Consider the following 17,872-nt stretch of genomic DNA (forward strand, 5'->3'; position numbering starts at 1 on the left):
TACTCGTAGTTACTCTCAGATAACTGAGCACATACGTTTATGTGTGTATATTTATATAAAGATTATTTATTTACAGGAACGATTGTGTTGTATTTAATTTGGGGTATTTAGAGTCATGTGCGTTATGCCGTATTAATTGTTCTCGCGCTGCTCCAGTTGCTGCTGCTGTTCGTTTTCGAGCATTTTCTGTTTGTTCTTCTGCCTGAAAATCTCCTTGCTGGCCTCCTTTATAGCCTCGAAGATCTTGGCCTGCGACATTATCTGCTTTTGCACATTCTCAACAGCTGGCTCTGCATTGATGTCGATCAGATCGCTCAAGCCTTCGGTCAGATATTCATTGTTGTAGGGCTTCTCCTCGAGCTCATTGCGTTTTATAAGTGAAAAGGGCGGATAGGAGGGGTAGGAGGTGCGCTTACGTCCACAGCCTGAAATGATGTGGTTGATTATGTTTATGTTATTTTCTGGATTTAATTATAATATATATAATATCAACTTTTGGCTTGAGTCACCTGTAAATGCATTGCAAAATGGTCTCTTCTCGTATTTCCATTGTATAACGCCGCTTAGCTTATGCTGTCAGAGAAAGGAAACTTCTATTAGCACATATTATGATATCCAATTTATCTGCAAGATCTGAACACTTCAAGGAATATTTTGGTCCAGTTTGAAGAGTAATTCTGTCATAAACACATCCTTAATAATTTTATGGCCATTCATTTGAGGCCAATGCAAAATATTTAAAAACTTAACACCGCACTCAACGTTTAATTGTGCTGGATAGTTTTTATTGCACTTTTACTCACATTCACTTCATTGTTTTCGATCTCTAGCGAGGCATTCGCAGTGTAAAGACATATTAAAATCGCCGCCAGGCCAAGGAAAATCTCCACAGTGGCTCTCATTTTATATTTTCTATTTTCTTGGTCTTAACTGATATAGTCCGTTTAGCGCCTGCACTGCTTAACGCTTCAGAAGCAATTGATGGAAAATCGCGTATACGGGCCTTGGTCAACATGTCGGCTACGCAATGTGAGACTTGTTCCTTTCAGGATATGACAGGACTGCCCGCTGCGCAGCGAATGTATTTTGTTTGCCTTTTAATAGCATTTTGTGTTTTTCCCGACCTTACCCAGCGACCGCCCTCTTGTCCTACGCGTTGATGTTTGACGTTTGGCGATTGGCCTTAACCAAAAAGTTTATTATGCGCGAGGCATTTAAAAATGCTGGAAAATTTAAGATGCATATTTAGAGGATTGCACAACAACTTGAAGATGCCCTGGACTCTCATAGACATAATATCACGATACAGATAATATCACGATATTTTGGGCAGTGTAATTGCAACGCCGTTCTCCGTTCTCGTGAGAGCCACGAGAAATCTTTCTATTTATAAAGACCCGACACGAAAACCCACTCTCAAATGCGTAAATATAAGCATACGAATACAATATAATCACCGGTTCTTGTTCCTATGTATGCATTTTCCGAAAGTTTTCCTCACGCTTGCTCAGGAATTTTCGGCAAAAACAGCGGGTAATTTCGAATCGATTCTCAGTGGAAACGGAACGCGCAAAGACGGCTCCCGACGGAATTTAATAAAAAGAATTACATATACAGAAAGTTGCAGCCAGAGCAACAGACATCACTTCGCAGACAAGCAATAAATAAACAATTTCTGCAAATTTGTATAAACAAAGCGCAGTTTGGCCCAAAAAAAAAAGGAAAAGCAAGTGAAATATTTTGTGGCACGCTTTTATTTACGTCAAATTGCTGTGCGAATCGTTGTTGAAATCGTTGGAATTTCTGTGTCATTTGTACTAAAATAGCATGTGAGTAATTAAGAAATCTATAAATTATACAATTTAATTAAAGCAGCCGGAAAAGTTAAGCAGCATTTCTTGGACACAACTGCAATACCTGCCTATAAGAAATTGCATTTCACTTGTACGTCGCCTTTTTCTATTCTTTTTATTCTTCTTACACTTTTTTGTGTGTCTATGCAAAGTAAAACACTAAAAATACCTCAGCTATTTTCAGTTTTCATCAGTTTTAGTGTCGCACATTGGTTTGACAACTTTCCAGTCCTGTTTCTGCTTTCCCCCATCATTTGCCGCCCTCTCTGATTTCACGAGGCTCTTTGTTTATAATCAACAGATAATTGCGAAAATAATGCTAATGTCGAAATTATAAACATTTCGGCACGAGTGCCCAATAACAATCTTTTTCACCGAAAATTACAACATATATATATATATATATATATATATCTGCCTTGTATAAGGCATAAAAGTGTTCGTAAAAAATAATTTGGTATGAAAAGAATCTTTTGCGTGTAGAAAAACAAGGAAAAATATGTCGAATGACGTTTTTCTGTTGCAGCGAAGACTTTTGTTTTGGCGTCGTCTTTTTATTTATAAATATGAAAATTTATTTAATTCAATTTTCTTACTCTACTATTTTTAGACAGATATGTCAGAGCCCACAGCCCAACAACAGCAGCCGCAGAATGGCAAAGAGCGTTCCAAGTCAACTGAGGAGAAAGAGATACCGCGCGAGCCGGCGCTGGTTTGCAAAGACATCAACGTAAGTATTATACATATATATATACATATATATATATATATATATATATATGCCTATATATGCAGCATCATTTCCAAAGTTATAGCCTGGTCTGGTTGAGTTATTTAATAATCATCAATATCAACATTGTTCATAGATAAAGACTGAATTAGAGTGCTTAGTGAAATTGTTGGATGGCAAAATTTCCAAAGAAGAGGAAGTGGCCATGGAGGAGCTGCATCAGTATTTGATCGAGGACGATGGCTCCTGGGCGTTGGGTGACAATTTTCTGGTATTTGTGCAGCGCGTACTGCGAGATGTTCAGGCCTTCTCGCCGGACACACGGATACATATGATACGCACGCTGGCCTATGCGGCACTCAAGGACGATGTGATTATAATCTTGCATCAGGATCGCAGGGATCACACGCTGATGAATTTTGCACAGGATATTGACAAGCATACGCCCGAGGAGCAGCAGGCCTGGGCCATGTTTGTAAGTCCCCCAATTCCAAACTTTAGATTATATCTTAAATTCAATGTTTTTTCCCTACAGACTTGCAATCTGTTCGAGAATGTCGGTCCCTCAGAATGGCTGCTGTACATTTCGGAGTGGGAATACAATGGCCAGAACATTTCAAATATACGCGTAACCACCAAGGTGGCCGTCCACTGCATACTCTCGAATTGTCCGCAGCTAAAGAATATTGGCTCCATGATTTTGTACAACATAGCCATCAAGGAGGTGAAAACTGTGGTACGCACAACCTGCTTGAAATTCTAGATATACATACATATATATCTGAGCTCATGTTGTGTTTATTGAATATAGGTATTCGATGATGTTGCTGTGGAGCTGGCAATGGCCATACTGCAGTTCTTCCAGAGCAGTCCCAACGAAGATCAAATCTTTCGCACGCTTAAGGCGCTGGCACGTTTCCTCGAGGTATTGACCCACATATTCGTATAACATTTCGGCTGACAGCTGTCAACTCGTGTCATTTCTCATCTTAGGTATCTCCGGACGTACAGATGATTATTCAAATGATTGGACCGCATCCAAAACAATTTGCTGGCAAAAGCGAACGCGTCGACGAGCTGATAAAGATAATCAGCCGCAAGGTGCCCGCCTAGGAGCACCAATAGATTTTTAAAGACCATTATCATAGGCAAGCCTTACTTTATACACAATGTACTTAGATCTTTCAATTTTTTGTAAAGCATTTTCGCGACACAATAAACATTTCTATTCTTTACTAACTCGATGCGGCCTACAACATGTCATCGCCACAGCAGAGCTTCAGCAGGGGAAATCCATTGCCGGCATTTGCGCGCAACTGGAGCCAGTGTTTCTGGTTGGAGACAAACATTTCGGATGGCAGCTGTGTGTCCTGGGCATTTGCATCTTCTGCAACAAGTGGTCAAGACTTTGAGATTAGCAAAAACTAAGACAATTTGGAACAACTCACGTGTCTTCTTGTCGAACCTTGGCGACTGCGTAATGGAAATAATATCTTCTGGCTTGCGCAAAAGTATCTTGCCAACGCCCTTGCACATGCGCAGCACTTCATGGTTGCTCAGCTTGTCCAGCTGCTGCTCGTCGAGCAGAGCGCAGCTAAGGATCCACTCGCGCACATCATCAAAGTCATTCAGGAGACGCAGAGCCCCATTAACACTGAAACGTATGCGCTTCTGGTAAATGAAGTCCAGCCATGCCTCACAGATGAGCTTCAAGATGAGCTTGAGTATGACTATATCCTTGGTGGCGCGTATGCTGGGCAAGAAGATCTGATCCAGCACATAGCCAACATACAAGCTCTTGTCCTCCCCGTTGTAGACGCTGCGCTGCCAATGGCTGGCTGCCGGAAAGCACAGCGTAAAATTAGCCAGGCTGAGTATGCGGCAGACCGCGGACAATATCTGAACACATTCATCGGTAGTTTTCTATCAAAGAACAGAAGCAACAAGTTTCAAACAGTTTCAGCTACGATAATGGGCAACTACCTTGAGCAAATCTATGTTATTTGTTGTCTCAGTGATCAGCTTTGTGCGCAGCGCGACGCACACCAGCATGAGTATATCGCTCAGATCGGCAGTGAGTTTGGGCAGTTTAAAGGTATTGAAGACGTTCAGGCATTGCTTCACATCGTGCTCTAGTATTTGAAAAAAGCGATCCATTTTCCACTCGCAGCACAGCAGCTTCGCCTGCTCGGTGACCCACAGACGCATCGAGTGCACCGAGTGATCTACGAGAGAAGAGCTCCATAAAGTCAGAGAATCAATCGTGCAAGACTATTTTAAAAATCTACCCAGCCTATGTAGTATGGGTATTTGCTCAGCGACCGGCAATAGGCTGGAATTATTGTGCGCCTCCGTATTGGCGAAATACTGATTACTCAGATTGACCAAGTTTGAAAAGACACTGATCCATACCGTGCCCGTAGGTGTGCCTTTTTCCTGTAATGCAGTCAGACGGATTAGCTGTAGTCATATCCAACTCCTACCTAATCGCTTACATTCCTGGGACAATCACGATACTGCTCGACGACTTGCTGAACCAAACGCTTTGGGTTACTCGATGAGATGAGGGCCAAACGAAAGAGCTGATCCCAAATATTATTGCACATAAAACCGGTGAGAATTTCGCCAATTCCACGTAATGTGGAATAAACCGGTTCAGGGATATCTTGAAGACGTCGCAATATTTAATCTATTTTATTGATATCTAGTTTTGACATTACCGTTAATGTTCTGATGATACAGCCAGCAGCGTATGGAATCGATATGGGTGAGATTATAGCAGGACATGGGCGTGTCAATCCACCAAAGCAGTATGTGATCCAATATGATGCCCACATAAGACCACAGCAAACGCAATCCACGCAAAATATAAACATTCATATCCACATCACCTGGCTTTCGACTTTCTGCTGAGAATAAAACTTAAGAATAGAATAAAAATAGATATTATAGTCTTACCAAATATAGTCGGACATATTTCCGTTGCTTTGGCTATCAGTTCGGCTATAAAGATGCGCTCCTTCTGTAGAAAACTCTCGGTGTGCTTGCAGCGCAAACTCTGATTGTCTTCAGTCCCTGGTGCACTCGTCCCTGCCAGGTGCATGGATTTATAATCCTGCGCAGGATCACAGTAAGGCTGATAGTCGCCGGCAGCAAAAGATATGTTCAATGTGCGCAATATCTCCAGGCTGGAGGACGTGGACTCATCGTTGTGTTGCTGATGCTCTCGCCAGGCATCCTGCTCACCCATGTTGAACAACCCAAAGACCAAATCCAGCGCGTTCTGCTCCACACGCGTTTGAGCCACACACTGTAAAAGGTGACTTTGGAAATTATGGAGTTGGAATCAGCTTTACCAACGGACCTGTAGCACAAAGGCGAAGTCGATGTTCCTGAGAGACATTAACAGAGCTGGATACATGTTGCTGCACACATTGGCGTGCATCTCCTCCTTGCACTTGCCACTGATGTTTGGCTCGTTGTCCTCCTCCGGCTGAGCTTCCTGCTCCGGCTGCTGCTGCAGCTGCGTATTCACATTGCGGCATTTGTTATAGAGCTGGGTTATATGCAGTGCCCAATTAAGCCACATCTCTGACTGCATCGACTTGCGCAGCAACAGACACAGCTGCAAGAGAAACATTGAACTGTCGGCACACCAGTTGCAGTCGTGGGCATTGCTACCCACCGTACGCTTGAGCACAAATGTCAACTGGCAGAAGCGTCTGTCGTTCAGCTCCATGATCAGATTGAATTTGCGCATTAGCAGCGCATTGTAAGGACTGCGCTTGATCTTCTTCGAGAGCGACTGAAAGTCGGAATTTTTCGTTTCGTCCTTCAGACTCCAGTAGAGCTCCACCACATGCTCACACTCCTCCAAAATGGTGTCCTAATTGGGCGAGCAACAATAAATTAAATACACAGCTGAATAATCTCTGTCCCACTATGCACTCACATGCTCGCTAAATATAGAAGAATTTACATCGATCACAATCCGCTTGGTAATACGCCTCAGCTCCAGGCCCAGTCTACCAATTTCCGCGAACGTGTGCATTGGCTGCGATTTGTTGCGGCAGTACCATTTTGGTGTCGTGCTCATTTTTGGAGTTACCCCGTCGGCGGGGAGCAGCCACACCTCTCACCCTCACTCGCGCTCCTTGGGCCAATCACCTGCCCCTTTCTAAATAGCTTTTTAATTATTGTGTCTCCCAGGCACGCATTCGTAAGCCCTTCCTTCCTTATTCCAGCCTAAGTTTAGCCAGAGTTATCAAATGCAAATTTTGCGAATGTTTAATCGATGAGAGGACGCAAGGCCGCATCGCCTGGCAACGTACGCATGTGATTCCATTTAGTGGGCTAAAACAGTCCAATAGTTGGGTAGATATCGCCCATACCAAAACATTCGCCCAAACAATCAAACATCTTTGACAGACAGACGTATATCATTGCACCCTACAGACTAGACGTGGAGTCCTTTAATCACAAGTAATAATAAGAAACGCAAACATGTGCATTCTTTGCTTAAGAACTAATAGAACTAAAATTGAAATTTGAAATCGAGTGTAGACATATTGTAGGATATCAGCGAGTCTGGCACACGCCATTTTCGTATAGACAAACCCCAGCGACAACAGTTGCTAATCAGACGTAGAAGAGTATATATAATACAATATTCACGGCAAGTTTATTGATATATGTGTGATTATAGATAGGTTTGATTTAATATATTGTTTTTTTTTTTCGTTTTGTATCTTCCTTGAATAAACGAGCTGTAAATATTCAACACATTCTTTTGCTTGTTTTTATAATTGTTTGTTTGTTTTTGTTATCATCTATGCTTATTCTCTTGTTCTATACACATCAACATCTGGTTTTGTTTTGCTATCACATTGAATTGTTACATTTATAGTAGTAGTTGCTGCATGTTTGCCTGCTTAAAATCTTTAAAACATGTTTTAAATTTCATCTGAAACATGTAGGTATACATGTGTATCTGTGGGCTGTGTATTGTGGATTGTATATTGTGTTGCGTGTTGCATGTTGCATGTTAAGTGTTGCTGTGTCTGTGAGTCTCTCTCTTGGATGCACACAATTGAGGAGCACACGTTTTTAAAATTTTTAAACATTTTCTGAACATTAGACTTAACTTCCTTTACCTCATCGTCATAATAAAAAACGCGTGTTTAGTTTATACAAATCAAATCTTAAAATTGCCTGCGCTTCTGCTATACACTATGTTAGTGGCTGTTGCTTAGTTCCTTGATTTCTCTCTCTTTTTTCGCACATCTCGTCCTTTTTTTTAGATTTTCTTTTCGTTTTTTTTTTTGTTTACGATACATTAGTCACTTTAAAATATAGAAATAATATGTGTATACATATAGGTATATATGCTTCATCTGTTCCATGTAGTGTAAAATATATGTATAACGTATATATTGTATATATATATATATATATGTATATTTATATAGATTTTGTATGCACTTCTGCTATGTCTATGTCTAAGCCTAACCACGCCTCGCTTAATCTTCTGTAGTAGTTGTTGTAGTAGTAGTATCCTGCAGCTCTTCGAGAGTTGGAATATCGTCTTGTAGTTTCAGCACTTGCAACCTTGGGTTATAGTGCCCGGCTAAATAATATGTATCATTGTTATCATATATGGTTTGATATTGCTTCGAATCGGCGCCAAACTTGTCAAAGTAATTAACAAACTGGAGCACCTCGCACCGATGCGAAATTGTCTGCACGTCGTTCTCATCCTCATGTGGCGATTCAAATAATGCACCCTGTAAAGATAAAGATATATTTGAACAAATATGAGTATTAACGCCAGGTTCCGAACTTAGAGTCTAGCTTACTGGATATTTCAATTTTGGACAGCCCGTGGTTTCCTCCGGATGATAGAACCACGCCACACGCACCACTCTGTTGCCAGCGGTCGTCTCCCACATAGACTCGATGCGCCCGATGTAGGGGCGATCCGGTCTGCCTGTGGATAGAAATACTGCACAGTCCCCGACCTACAATAAAATGCAATAATTAATGCCCAGCAACTTATAATTTGATGAAGGTGACAGTTACCGTTATAGTCTCCTTTCCCCTTTTGATTGTTTTGTAGAATTGCTTTCTGGCGCGCCCCTTGACGCCCGCCTTGCGATAAGCGGTTCCAAACCAACCCCACAATTGCCGCTCTGGCAAAAAGGCGGCAATTTTGCTGCTGCCCTTGGAGTTGTTGTGCTCAACCAGATCATCGCCCTTGACCTAGACCGTGAAAAGGAGTTTAGATATTCGAAGAGATTTCAAATTCCCACATCACTTTAGACTTTACCTCATCGGATACCTCGGACATTAGGTTGGACGTTGTCTCTTCCTCAATGTCCAGCTGCTCCGCCTTTACTTTAACCTCTACCTTAACACGTTGCGCTGGCGGCGCAACAGGTTCAGGTTCTTCTGCTACTGATAAAATTGTTGATTGCAGCTCCTGAACTGTCGTCATATAATCCTGCACTGGTTCAGCCTCTTCGTTGGCGTTTTTGCGATGATGCTTCTTATGCTTTTTACGCTTCTTGTGCTTATGGTGCTTCCGGCTGCCATCATCCATGCTGGCGCCATCCCCGGCCGCAACCCCATCAGCGCCGCCATTTTGGAAGCCGTTCAACTCAACAGACTGGCCAATGCCATTCTGAGCCTTCGTCAACTTCTTCAGGCTCTTCTTGAGGCGTTTCTTTTCGCTGCGCTGCGTGAACAGCTCCATGGTGGCAGCCAGCGAGGTTGTGTTATCGCTGCTCATGCTGAAACCATGATGGCTGTGCGATTCCTCGCCACTCGGCACGCCCGTATGCTCCTGTGAGGAACCAGCGCCACTGTCACAACTGCGCATGGCGCCACGCTTCTGTTTGCCTACAGAGTAAAGGGGATTATCGTTGTACTCTGTATCATGGACGAGGCGGGAACGGGGGCATAAACGAATCAAGGGGAAAACGAAAACAACAGCCGTAAATAAAGAAGTCACAAAACAGGACAGTTGATGAGGAATAAAACCATAATCGTAAGTATTAGCTTTTAAACTTTTCAAAATTGTTACCCATCGCACGTATACTCTTGGAGGTCTTGTCCTGGCTCGATTACATTCACAGGTTAATCAAATCTTACGATTTTTGGCTTTATTCCCCAAAAGAAAATATAAATAGGTGATTGCTTCCCGCACAACGCACCGGCAATGGGATAATTGCTTAGTAGCAGACGAATGTTTTTCAAGCGGATCCTGCCGCTGTCGCCGTCATCAAACTCCACGCTGACAAAGTCTTGTGGCGTCGTTGACACCGCTGTCGCTGTCGACGGAACTGCATCTTCAGTGGGCTCCGATTCGATGGCACGACCTGGATAGAGGCAACGATATTGTTGGCTCCAGTAGGCGCATAGCCGCGTACCAACTGGCACACTATCAACGCTCTTGGGTGCCACTTCGAGAATCTGTGCGAGAGCAAAGATATAGATTAGCCGAGATGGTTACCACAGGCTGCTTACGACTCACCGTATCTTTAAGTATGTCCTCGCGTGACATGACATGCGACTTGTTGCCGCGCTCGCCATCTAGGGTTATGGCATAAACATCTGGCGGACGTAGCGGTTTCATGACCCCCGCATAGAACAGGCCACCCATGTCAGTTAGCACACGCGTCTCATCGCGGTACAAATGATCACTGGTCAATTGGAGCTCGGCATCTACGGCACTGAGTCGCCTCTTTGCCTCCGTTGCCAAATTAGCGTCGACTGCGCTCGTTTTCAGCTTGCGCTCCTTGCGCGCCGCTGACTTTGTGCTGCCCGTGTGCGAATGTTTGTGCGAGGAGCTGGAAGAACTGGACGAGGTAATAGGAGCAGCGGCGGCGGCTGCATCTAGAGCACTGGGCTCCAGACGCACAAACGACGATGTGCCTGGCGAGCTGCTGATCGGCAAGGTACTAGGCTCCGCCTGTGGTTGCTGCAACAACGGCGGGGGCGGTGGAAACGAGTGCGTCTTCTCTGGGAAACGCAAAAAGCTGGACGCCTGTAGGTTGCCGCTTGAAAATTTCGGATATTTATAATCTCGCAGCGGTGAAGAAGTGCTAAAAATTAAAAGAATAGAATAGCATATTTTAAAAGTGGTAAATATATTAGCGAAATTGCCGAACCCCTAGTAAATGCCTCCCTTTTAACATTTAAGCTCCTTGTAACTTATTCATACCAAATTTGGTGTCTCTAGCTCTTATTAGCTTCGATATACGCTCAAAATTTCAAGTCATTAGCTTCTGTTGGTTCTGAGATAGACACGTTTATACATACGGACAGGCGGATTAGATCATCGTGTATGTAATATATATATGTATATGCTTTATGGGGTCGCAGATGACTTCTATTGCCGATGCCTGCTTATTTGCGCGAAACTTTTACATTTTAAACTATTTTATTTGAGATCATGGTTTATCGTCTAGCTTGATTCATTATCTAACATTTATGCATTTTAAAAATACCATTTGGTATTGGTTATGGCATCTCCCCTAGATTGCACCTTCTAAGCTTCCAACTCAAAGGAAATGCAGCCACTTACCCCAGGACGCTAGAGAGAGTTGAGCCGAGCGTCAGCTGCGGCTGATGCAGAGGCTGTTGAATTGGTAGCGGCTGTTGCTGTTGTTGTTGTTGTTGTTGTTGTTGTTGTTGTTGTTGTTGTTGTTGTTGCTGCTGCTGCTGCTGCTGCTGTTGTTGTTGTTGCAGCAGCTGCTTGGAGCACTTCTTCTTTTTCTTGTGCTTGGAAATCTCGTCGAGCTTGCGCTTCTTTTTACGATATTGCCGTGTTATGTCCGCCAGACGCAAACGCATGCTATTGTCCATAATGCTGAAGACTTCTTGGCCAAAGCGCTGCGCATAACTGGGGTCCATGGCGGACAGAGCGCTGCGCAGCTGCGATTGCAACTCCTCATCCTGCAGCTGAACATCGTCCTCGGCCAGCAGCGGCTGTTGCTGCTGTTGTTGCTGTCGACTAATGCTGTGGCGGCGCTTCTTTTTGCTCTTCTTGCTGCAGCGCGAGGATTTGCGGCTCTCCCCGGACACAGAATTCGACTTGGAATGTTTGTGCTTCTTGCGTTTGGCGGGCGTTGGTTCACTGGCGGCTGCCGCAGCGCTGGACGTGGTTGGCAACTCAATGCCCTGCATTGAGGGAAACGTTGGTGAGGTATGCGACATTTGTTGTGCGTGGCAAAAACCCGACGCCGAAGCTGGCGGTACACAGCCAAACGAGTTGTTCGCTTCGATGACTGGTGTAGCCACTCGAGGTGAAGGTGTGCGCGATGTGGGCGTGGCAAACAGACTGCTACCCTGCACCACCTCCTCCTGTATGCGCTGCTCTGCTAAGGCGCACAAAAGCTTCAAGCCGCCCAGCGGCTCTGACTGCGTTCTCTCCACTTCCATCAATGGTTGCATCGGCGTCGGCTCTACTGGGAGAACTTGCACGGCTTCATTGTGCTCCACTGGCTCCTGTTTGACGCGCAACAGGGGCGTGCTATTGGTGCTGATGTTTGACAGCAACAGCAGCCCGGTCAGATCCTCCGGCGCCGTCTGCTGTTGCGCAGGCAACTCCTCCATGGGCGCGTCAATCTGCTCGCTGGCATTCACACTGGCACTGACAATGTCACTGGGATACGTTTGGGTATGGCACTCGTTTGGTTGATTGACGTGTGTATGGGCATTGCTGGATTCACTGGGTTTGGTCAGCTCGAGCGGCATTTGTGATTCGCACAGCTCCTGCGTCGGTTTGAGAGGACACGAGGAATTCTCATCCTCGCTGCACACGGGCGTATCTGTCTGTATGTTGACGTCTTGCATCTGTGGCAGCAACGTGGCGGCGCCCAGACGAGGTGGTGTTTGCGGCGTTAGTGGCGCGTGTAACTTATAGTTGAGCGCAGCCTCATCACAGGACGTGGGCGTGTCAGCAGCAATGCCAGCAGAAGTTGCACTTGCACCATGCATAGACAGATTAAGGAGCGCCGGTGTCGGCGTACTTGGCGCTGTTTGGAAGAGTATTTGATGCGACAATGGCTGGCCCAACGGCGTTGCCGAGGGCTCCATGGTCGCCGAAGTAGGCGGCGTAGGCAGGCGCATTAGATTCAGTGCCTGTTGCTCGTTGTCGCGTGCCGCTTCCGGCAATGGCAACGGCTGCGCCACAGGGTACTCCTCCAGCTTTAAGCCGGTTGGCGGCATCAATAACGAGCTCATGGTCAATGGCTTGGCTGCCATCGCCGATGGCTGAGCTGCCAGGCTAAGAAATCGCGAGCTGCTAGTGGAGCTCAGGCTACTGCTGCTGCTCGTGACACCAGCGCCGGCGGCAGCCAGGCTCAGGTTAATCGTCGAATTGGTTGTGGTGGTGCTGCTGGTCTGCTGATTACTGTGCTGGCACAGAGTCGAGTTGCCCGTGGCGCTGGCCGTTGCAGCCAAGTACAACTGCAGCGTGGAGGCATACGGAGATGTTGCGCCCAAGGTGGAGTGGGCGCCCATCGAGGGGAAGATAAAGTTGGGTGACGGCTGCAGCGCAGCGGCTGCGGTGGCTGGCCCGGCACCGGCTGTTGCCTGCGGTATATAAGCTGACGGCCAGACAAAGGCCGCTGCCGCCGCCTGCTGGAACGGATCTGTGGGCGTTAAGAGGGGAAAATTTGATATGCCTGCTGTGCATAGTCGAGTTTCGTTTTTTTTTTATTTTTATTTCAGTTTTTTTTTTATGGATTTAGAATTGTTGTTGTTGGGGGTGGGGTGGGGAAGAAAAGCGGAGTTATAAAAGCATGAATTAGTTTTATCTCGAAATCAAGTTAACCTAGCTAGGATGCGACGATACAAGCATTAGTGGCAAATGACACAAGCGTCGCTTGTTGTGAGTCATGAATGCGTATATAGAAAAATAGCTAAATGTTAACAATATCTATGCACTCTATATATAAATATATATGTATATAAATATATATCTGTGCGGCAGGCAGATGTTACTTAGACGATGAAAAGAGAGACTTACCAAGCGCTGCTGGGGCGGCGGGTAGCAGCACCACCTGACCGCGACTTGCTTCGCGTGAGTATTGCAAGCCCACCGTGGCGGGCGACATGGAAATCACTGATTCAATGGGCAATGCATCTACAAACGCAAAAAAACAACAGAAATGCAATAAATAAATAAAGAAATATAGAGGGGGTGCGAGTTGTGTACAGTCACAGGCGGCGTGGGGTTGGGGGCTAACTACTAAAGTTATAAAAAAAAAAGAGAAGAAATTCTAGAAAGAACTCACTTGGATATTGCCAGAAGGTGGAGGGCGCCCTGTTGACACCAGCGGCGCTCAGAGCCAGTTCCTCGGCGGTGGCCGTGCCCGTGGTCATCAAATCACCGTTTCCCGTGAAATACAGATTGCCGCAACTGGTGGCGCCTGCAGTGAAAGTTCGTATGAATGCACAAACACCGGATCAGAATAATATTTTAAATATAATTTTAGGTTTCAAAGAAACCAACGAGCGACAAAAAAGTTTTCAACTTAACAGCTCAGCGTTCAATTATTTAATAAACTTTTTGTATTGCACCACAACAGCTTTACAGGCCACTTTCGTGTGTATGTGTGGTTGAGAGAAAGCTGTGTGTGTATACGTTAAATATTGCAATGTCCTTGAACTATGCATTTGGCGAGCCACCTACCTCACACACCCACTATCTGACACAACCCACCAGCCTATCGGGCCAGCAAGCCACTGAACCATCATCCCTTAGCCAACGGCTGAATAATTTTACAGAAATTCGATTAAAGCGTACACGACACACTAATTGCATTACATTAAGGGGCTATTAAGGACCTCAGATTGATGTTCGGCCCAACAAATAGTAAAAGGAAAAGCGGAGCTGCCTCAATATGCAATTAGTGCCACACATTTTTTTTTTGTTTTTTTTTTTTTTGACAACTACCCACTATAATATATATAGTACGTATATGCTGTGTATATGTATATAAAAATAGAATCCGCACAGCCGCTGAGGGCGACTTTACCATATGGTCACATACCCAAACCACTTACGCGTATCATATTGCCTTAGCGTTGGTCCTGCTTGATAGGAATGCTCAGCGTGAGCATCCCTTGTTGCTGCTACTTATCCAGCACCCTCTTCGCTGCTCCCTCATTTGTGCACTGCTGCCAACGCACCACCTTCCAGATTGGTGGACTTGCAAGAACAACGCGACCCGCAGTTAAAGCGCGCCTGCAGCCACCCAAAAGATGTGAACAACATTTTGAGCAGCAACCACCCACAATAGAGAAAATAAGAAGGAACAACAAAAAACTACCTATGAGTAATCCGACTAGATCTACGCATTCTACGCTCGACTATTTCATTTATTTCCTCTTTAGAAGTTTTCAATAAGTGGTTTTTCTTTTTACACCACTCGCCCGCTTCTTTCAGCAGGCCATCGCCTCGGGCTGCGAGCACAAGTCAGAGGGCTGTCACAACAAAGACATCCACACAATCCACATCCGCCACCCCGTCCGCATTTGCAGGCTCATCATATGATTTTTGCCCTTTCAATCTTTTTTTAGGGTGGTATTTACGTCAGGCACAGCTCTTTCTACCCCCAACTCACTGACGGAATTTTGAAATGTTTGTCGAAATCCTATTAGTGCCATAACTGAGCGCCGTTCACATTGCCTTTCCAGTCGCATCGAGTCACACGCTCCACGTCCGAGCCGCATAATTATGCCGGTAACGATGCCCCAGGGGACAAACGAGTGGCTTAGCCAAGCGTTCATTAGTGGCAAAAATCTGCGCTATCCAATTCAATTAGAAGCTCGAAACAGCTGAGACTAGATTATTTTACTACAAATTAATAAATATCTAATATATCATACTTTGGTACAATCCGTAACTTGTAGTTTTTGATAGAAAAGTTCAGACTTATTAAAAAATGACAGCAGATTAAAATACACACAATATGAACTGTGGTTTTGCTCTTTTTTCTTGATTGACTCTTTACAATTCTCAACAAGTTAAGGCGGCTTTGTCAAAGTGGCAAGGTGCACGCCTGGAATCGATAACAAGGTCTGCTGTTTATAGAACCAGTAAATTCCTAACATATAAACAACCCGCTCTTATTTTAATGCTGCTAGTAATTTTATAAAACAAACTGTGGGCCAAAAAATAACAATAATTTGTATTGTTCTAAAAACATCTACACTAAATTCGGGTTCGAATCTCAGGTATGGATGTAGAATTGTCGATCCCATAGTAGAAGTATTATTGAAATTAATATAATACCACCAGGGGGTATACAAATATTGATCTTTGTTAGGGTATTACAGCGTCGCCAGTTCGAAGATAACTACGATTTCTTGTTAGTTTTAATTTCGTGAGAGTATAAATAACCGCAAAATAAACAAATCCGTATATTATTCTTATTATTTTAGTTGTCAGCTCTACTGGGTTTTCCGGGGTTTTCTTTATTTCGTTATCTCTTTATAGCGAGTGACACACATGAAACTGATAAGTGCCATAACCGCATAATATCATATGTAGAACATCAAAGTCCAAAATTGGGATTAGGTAAACTTACTCAGATCGGCGACACGTATGCCGAAACAGTTCATGTCTTTGTTGAGTGGCTGTTGCAACGGCAGAGTGGAGCCGCTGTTCAGCGCAGCGCTGGTTGACTCCTGCGGACGTTTTCGCGCCACAGCAATGCCAATGGGCACGGAGTTGTCTGTGGATAAATGAAAATAACAATTATGATAATAATCAAATGGTTTGGCTTGCTCTTGAATAAGTTCATAACATACTTGTGCTGGACGTGGACTTTTCCAGATCGGATACCTTCGGCGAGGAGGCTTCAATTTTGACCAACGTCGTGAGCGACGATGCAGACATGGTCTTTGATGTTGCTGATGCCGTTACTGACGATGAGGTAACGCTGCCCAGGCCGAGGGAGGTGGAGGCCGTCTGCAGGTGATGCTGTTGCTGGTGGTGGTGTTGCTGCTGCTGATGCTGCTGTTGGCAATTGTTGGAGCTTATCTCAGACACCTGACAGGGCTCACGTTTAATCTGCACAAACGTATACGAGGAGGAGTTGGTCTGCTGATGGTGATGATGATGCTGCAGTGGTAATGGCAGCGGCAACGGCAACTGTGCAGCACCAGAGCTCATATATTGCGCGGCGTGTGCGGGCATAGCACCAAACGGTTCCAAATGCATTGGATGCGCACCAAGAGTGCCCACTGTTGCGGCTGCACCACCTGCCGACGTTGTGGAGGGCATTAGAAATGTTGTTGTCGCTGCGGCGGCAGCGCCAACCGAGGAACTTAAAACATCCGCGCTGCTGTTGCTTGTTGCATTTGTTGCATTAAATGTGGCCATTTGTTGTGGTTGTTGTTGTTGTTATTATTGGACGTGTTTGTTAAATTGGGAGAAACACTATATTATTGCTACTGGGCTTGAGCCTGGGCTGACGCTAATGTTGCCATCGCCGACGGCTTCCGCGGCGCATATATTTCACATATACGCACACATATGCGTGCGTATATACATATATTTATATATCTTTCTATAGCTATGTATTTATTTATACTGCTAAACATCCATTATCTGCGGCATACACGCACGCACGCACGCACACACACACAAACACGCACGTACACACAGTCTACATTTTTACGTGTTTATATTTCTCACTCTTTGGTGCAACACTCAGCGGGAATTTGTTTGCATATTGTCAACTTTTATGCTATTTATTATAAATAAATGACATAATACACGCGCCACATACGTATGCAACTTGCAATATCTACATACATATGTATATATATATATATTTATATATATATATGTTCAAACTGGACCTGTGCTAGGTTCCCAGCAGCGGCGGCGGCGGTGGCGAAGGTGGAGGCGACCGATCCCCACTAACGCAAGCGTTTTAGCGTTGGGTTGTGTCCACTAAAGAATTTCACGATGCGAACCACCTACAAAATGGCACACACTTAACCGCGCGTTTTTTTCTTGCGAATTAGTAATCCCTGGAAAAAAAAAGTCCACGGGAGACACAAAAAAGCAACTTTTCAAGTTTTCACTATGTTTGGCAAGTGACAATCGTTTCCGATACTGACTATCATCGATATTAACATCGTTTCGACGATATTTTTTTTTTAAATATATATTTTTTTTCGATATATTTAATACCACTCGATGCTATTAGAGAATAATCGATGACAATAGTTGTATTGGCGCGCGTTTAGCTGTCATTTTAAAAGACTT

General features: G+C 44.6%; 4 protein-coding genes and 1 long non-coding RNA gene across 8 annotated transcripts; 2 read left to right on the top strand and 3 right to left on the bottom strand.

The window, feature by feature from the left end:
* Positions 1 to 18: 18 nt before the first annotated feature.
* On the bottom strand, positions 19 to 1,142 carry CCAP (Crustacean cardioactive peptide). Its single transcript, XM_064693287.1, has 3 exons — positions 804 to 1,142; positions 510 to 573; positions 19 to 425 (listed from the first exon to the last, which is right to left on the bottom strand). Exons 1-3 carry the CDS (start codon positions 900 to 902, stop codon positions 133 to 135), a joined length of 456 nt encoding a protein of 151 aa, XP_064549357.1. The 5' UTR covers positions 903 to 1,142; the 3' UTR covers positions 19 to 132.
* Positions 1,143 to 1,536: 394 nt separating this feature from the next.
* Positions 1,537 to 3,822, top strand: LOC135435968 (uncharacterized). The gene is made up of 6 exons (XM_064693285.1): positions 1,537 to 1,829; positions 2,464 to 2,583; positions 2,720 to 3,058; positions 3,119 to 3,319; positions 3,395 to 3,508; positions 3,577 to 3,822. Exons 2-6 carry the CDS (start codon positions 2,470 to 2,472, stop codon positions 3,694 to 3,696), a joined length of 888 nt encoding a protein of 295 aa, XP_064549355.1. The 5' UTR covers positions 1,537 to 1,829; positions 2,464 to 2,469; the 3' UTR covers positions 3,697 to 3,822.
* Positions 3,723 to 6,799, bottom strand: LOC135435970 (uncharacterized). The gene is made up of 10 exons (XM_064693288.1): positions 6,536 to 6,799; positions 6,269 to 6,469; positions 5,948 to 6,208; positions 5,542 to 5,893; positions 5,304 to 5,489; positions 5,079 to 5,248; positions 4,872 to 5,019; positions 4,567 to 4,808; positions 4,032 to 4,506; positions 3,723 to 3,970 (listed from the first exon to the last, which is right to left on the bottom strand). The coding sequence occupies exons 1-10, from the start codon at positions 6,677 to 6,679 to the stop codon at positions 3,834 to 3,836; spliced, it is 2,316 nt and encodes a 771-aa protein (XP_064549358.1). The 5' UTR covers positions 6,680 to 6,799; the 3' UTR covers positions 3,723 to 3,833.
* A 441-nt stretch (positions 6,800 to 7,240) lies between these two features.
* wge (winged eye) lies at positions 7,241 to 17,697 on the bottom strand. Of its 4 annotated transcripts, none has more exons than XM_064695220.1 (11): positions 16,405 to 17,697; positions 16,182 to 16,328; positions 13,884 to 14,018; positions 13,616 to 13,732; positions 11,168 to 13,274; positions 10,115 to 10,685; positions 9,795 to 10,053; positions 8,909 to 9,480; positions 8,662 to 8,841; positions 8,439 to 8,600; positions 7,241 to 8,366 (listed from the first exon to the last, which is right to left on the bottom strand). In XM_064695220.1, the coding sequence occupies exons 1-11, from the start codon at positions 16,976 to 16,978 to the stop codon at positions 8,103 to 8,105; spliced, it is 5,088 nt and encodes a 1,695-aa protein (XP_064551290.1). In that variant the 5' UTR covers positions 16,979 to 17,697; the 3' UTR covers positions 7,241 to 8,102. The 4 variants fall into 4 exon arrangements, with proteins under 4 accessions (XP_064551290.1, XP_064551291.1, XP_064551289.1 ...); XM_064695221.1 differs by having other exon boundaries at positions 8,909 to 9,510; positions 11,168 to 13,238; positions 16,405 to 17,696; XM_064695219.1 differs by having other exon boundaries at positions 8,909 to 9,510; positions 11,168 to 13,271; positions 16,405 to 17,696.
* Positions 13,369 to 14,168, top strand: LOC135437303 (uncharacterized). The gene is made up of 2 exons (XR_010437663.1): positions 13,369 to 13,477; positions 13,584 to 14,168. It is a non-coding gene; the product is annotated as an uncharacterized LOC135437303 (long non-coding RNA).
* Positions 17,698 to 17,872: the final 175 nt, after the last annotated feature.

Source organism: Drosophila montana, unplaced genomic scaffold (genome assembly GCF_035044405.1).
Source record: "Drosophila montana isolate Dmon_TW-CO22-7 unplaced genomic scaffold, ASM3504440v1 contig_3733_1, whole genome shotgun sequence".
Taxonomy (NCBI): domain Eukaryota; kingdom Metazoa; phylum Arthropoda; class Insecta; order Diptera; family Drosophilidae; genus Drosophila; species Drosophila montana.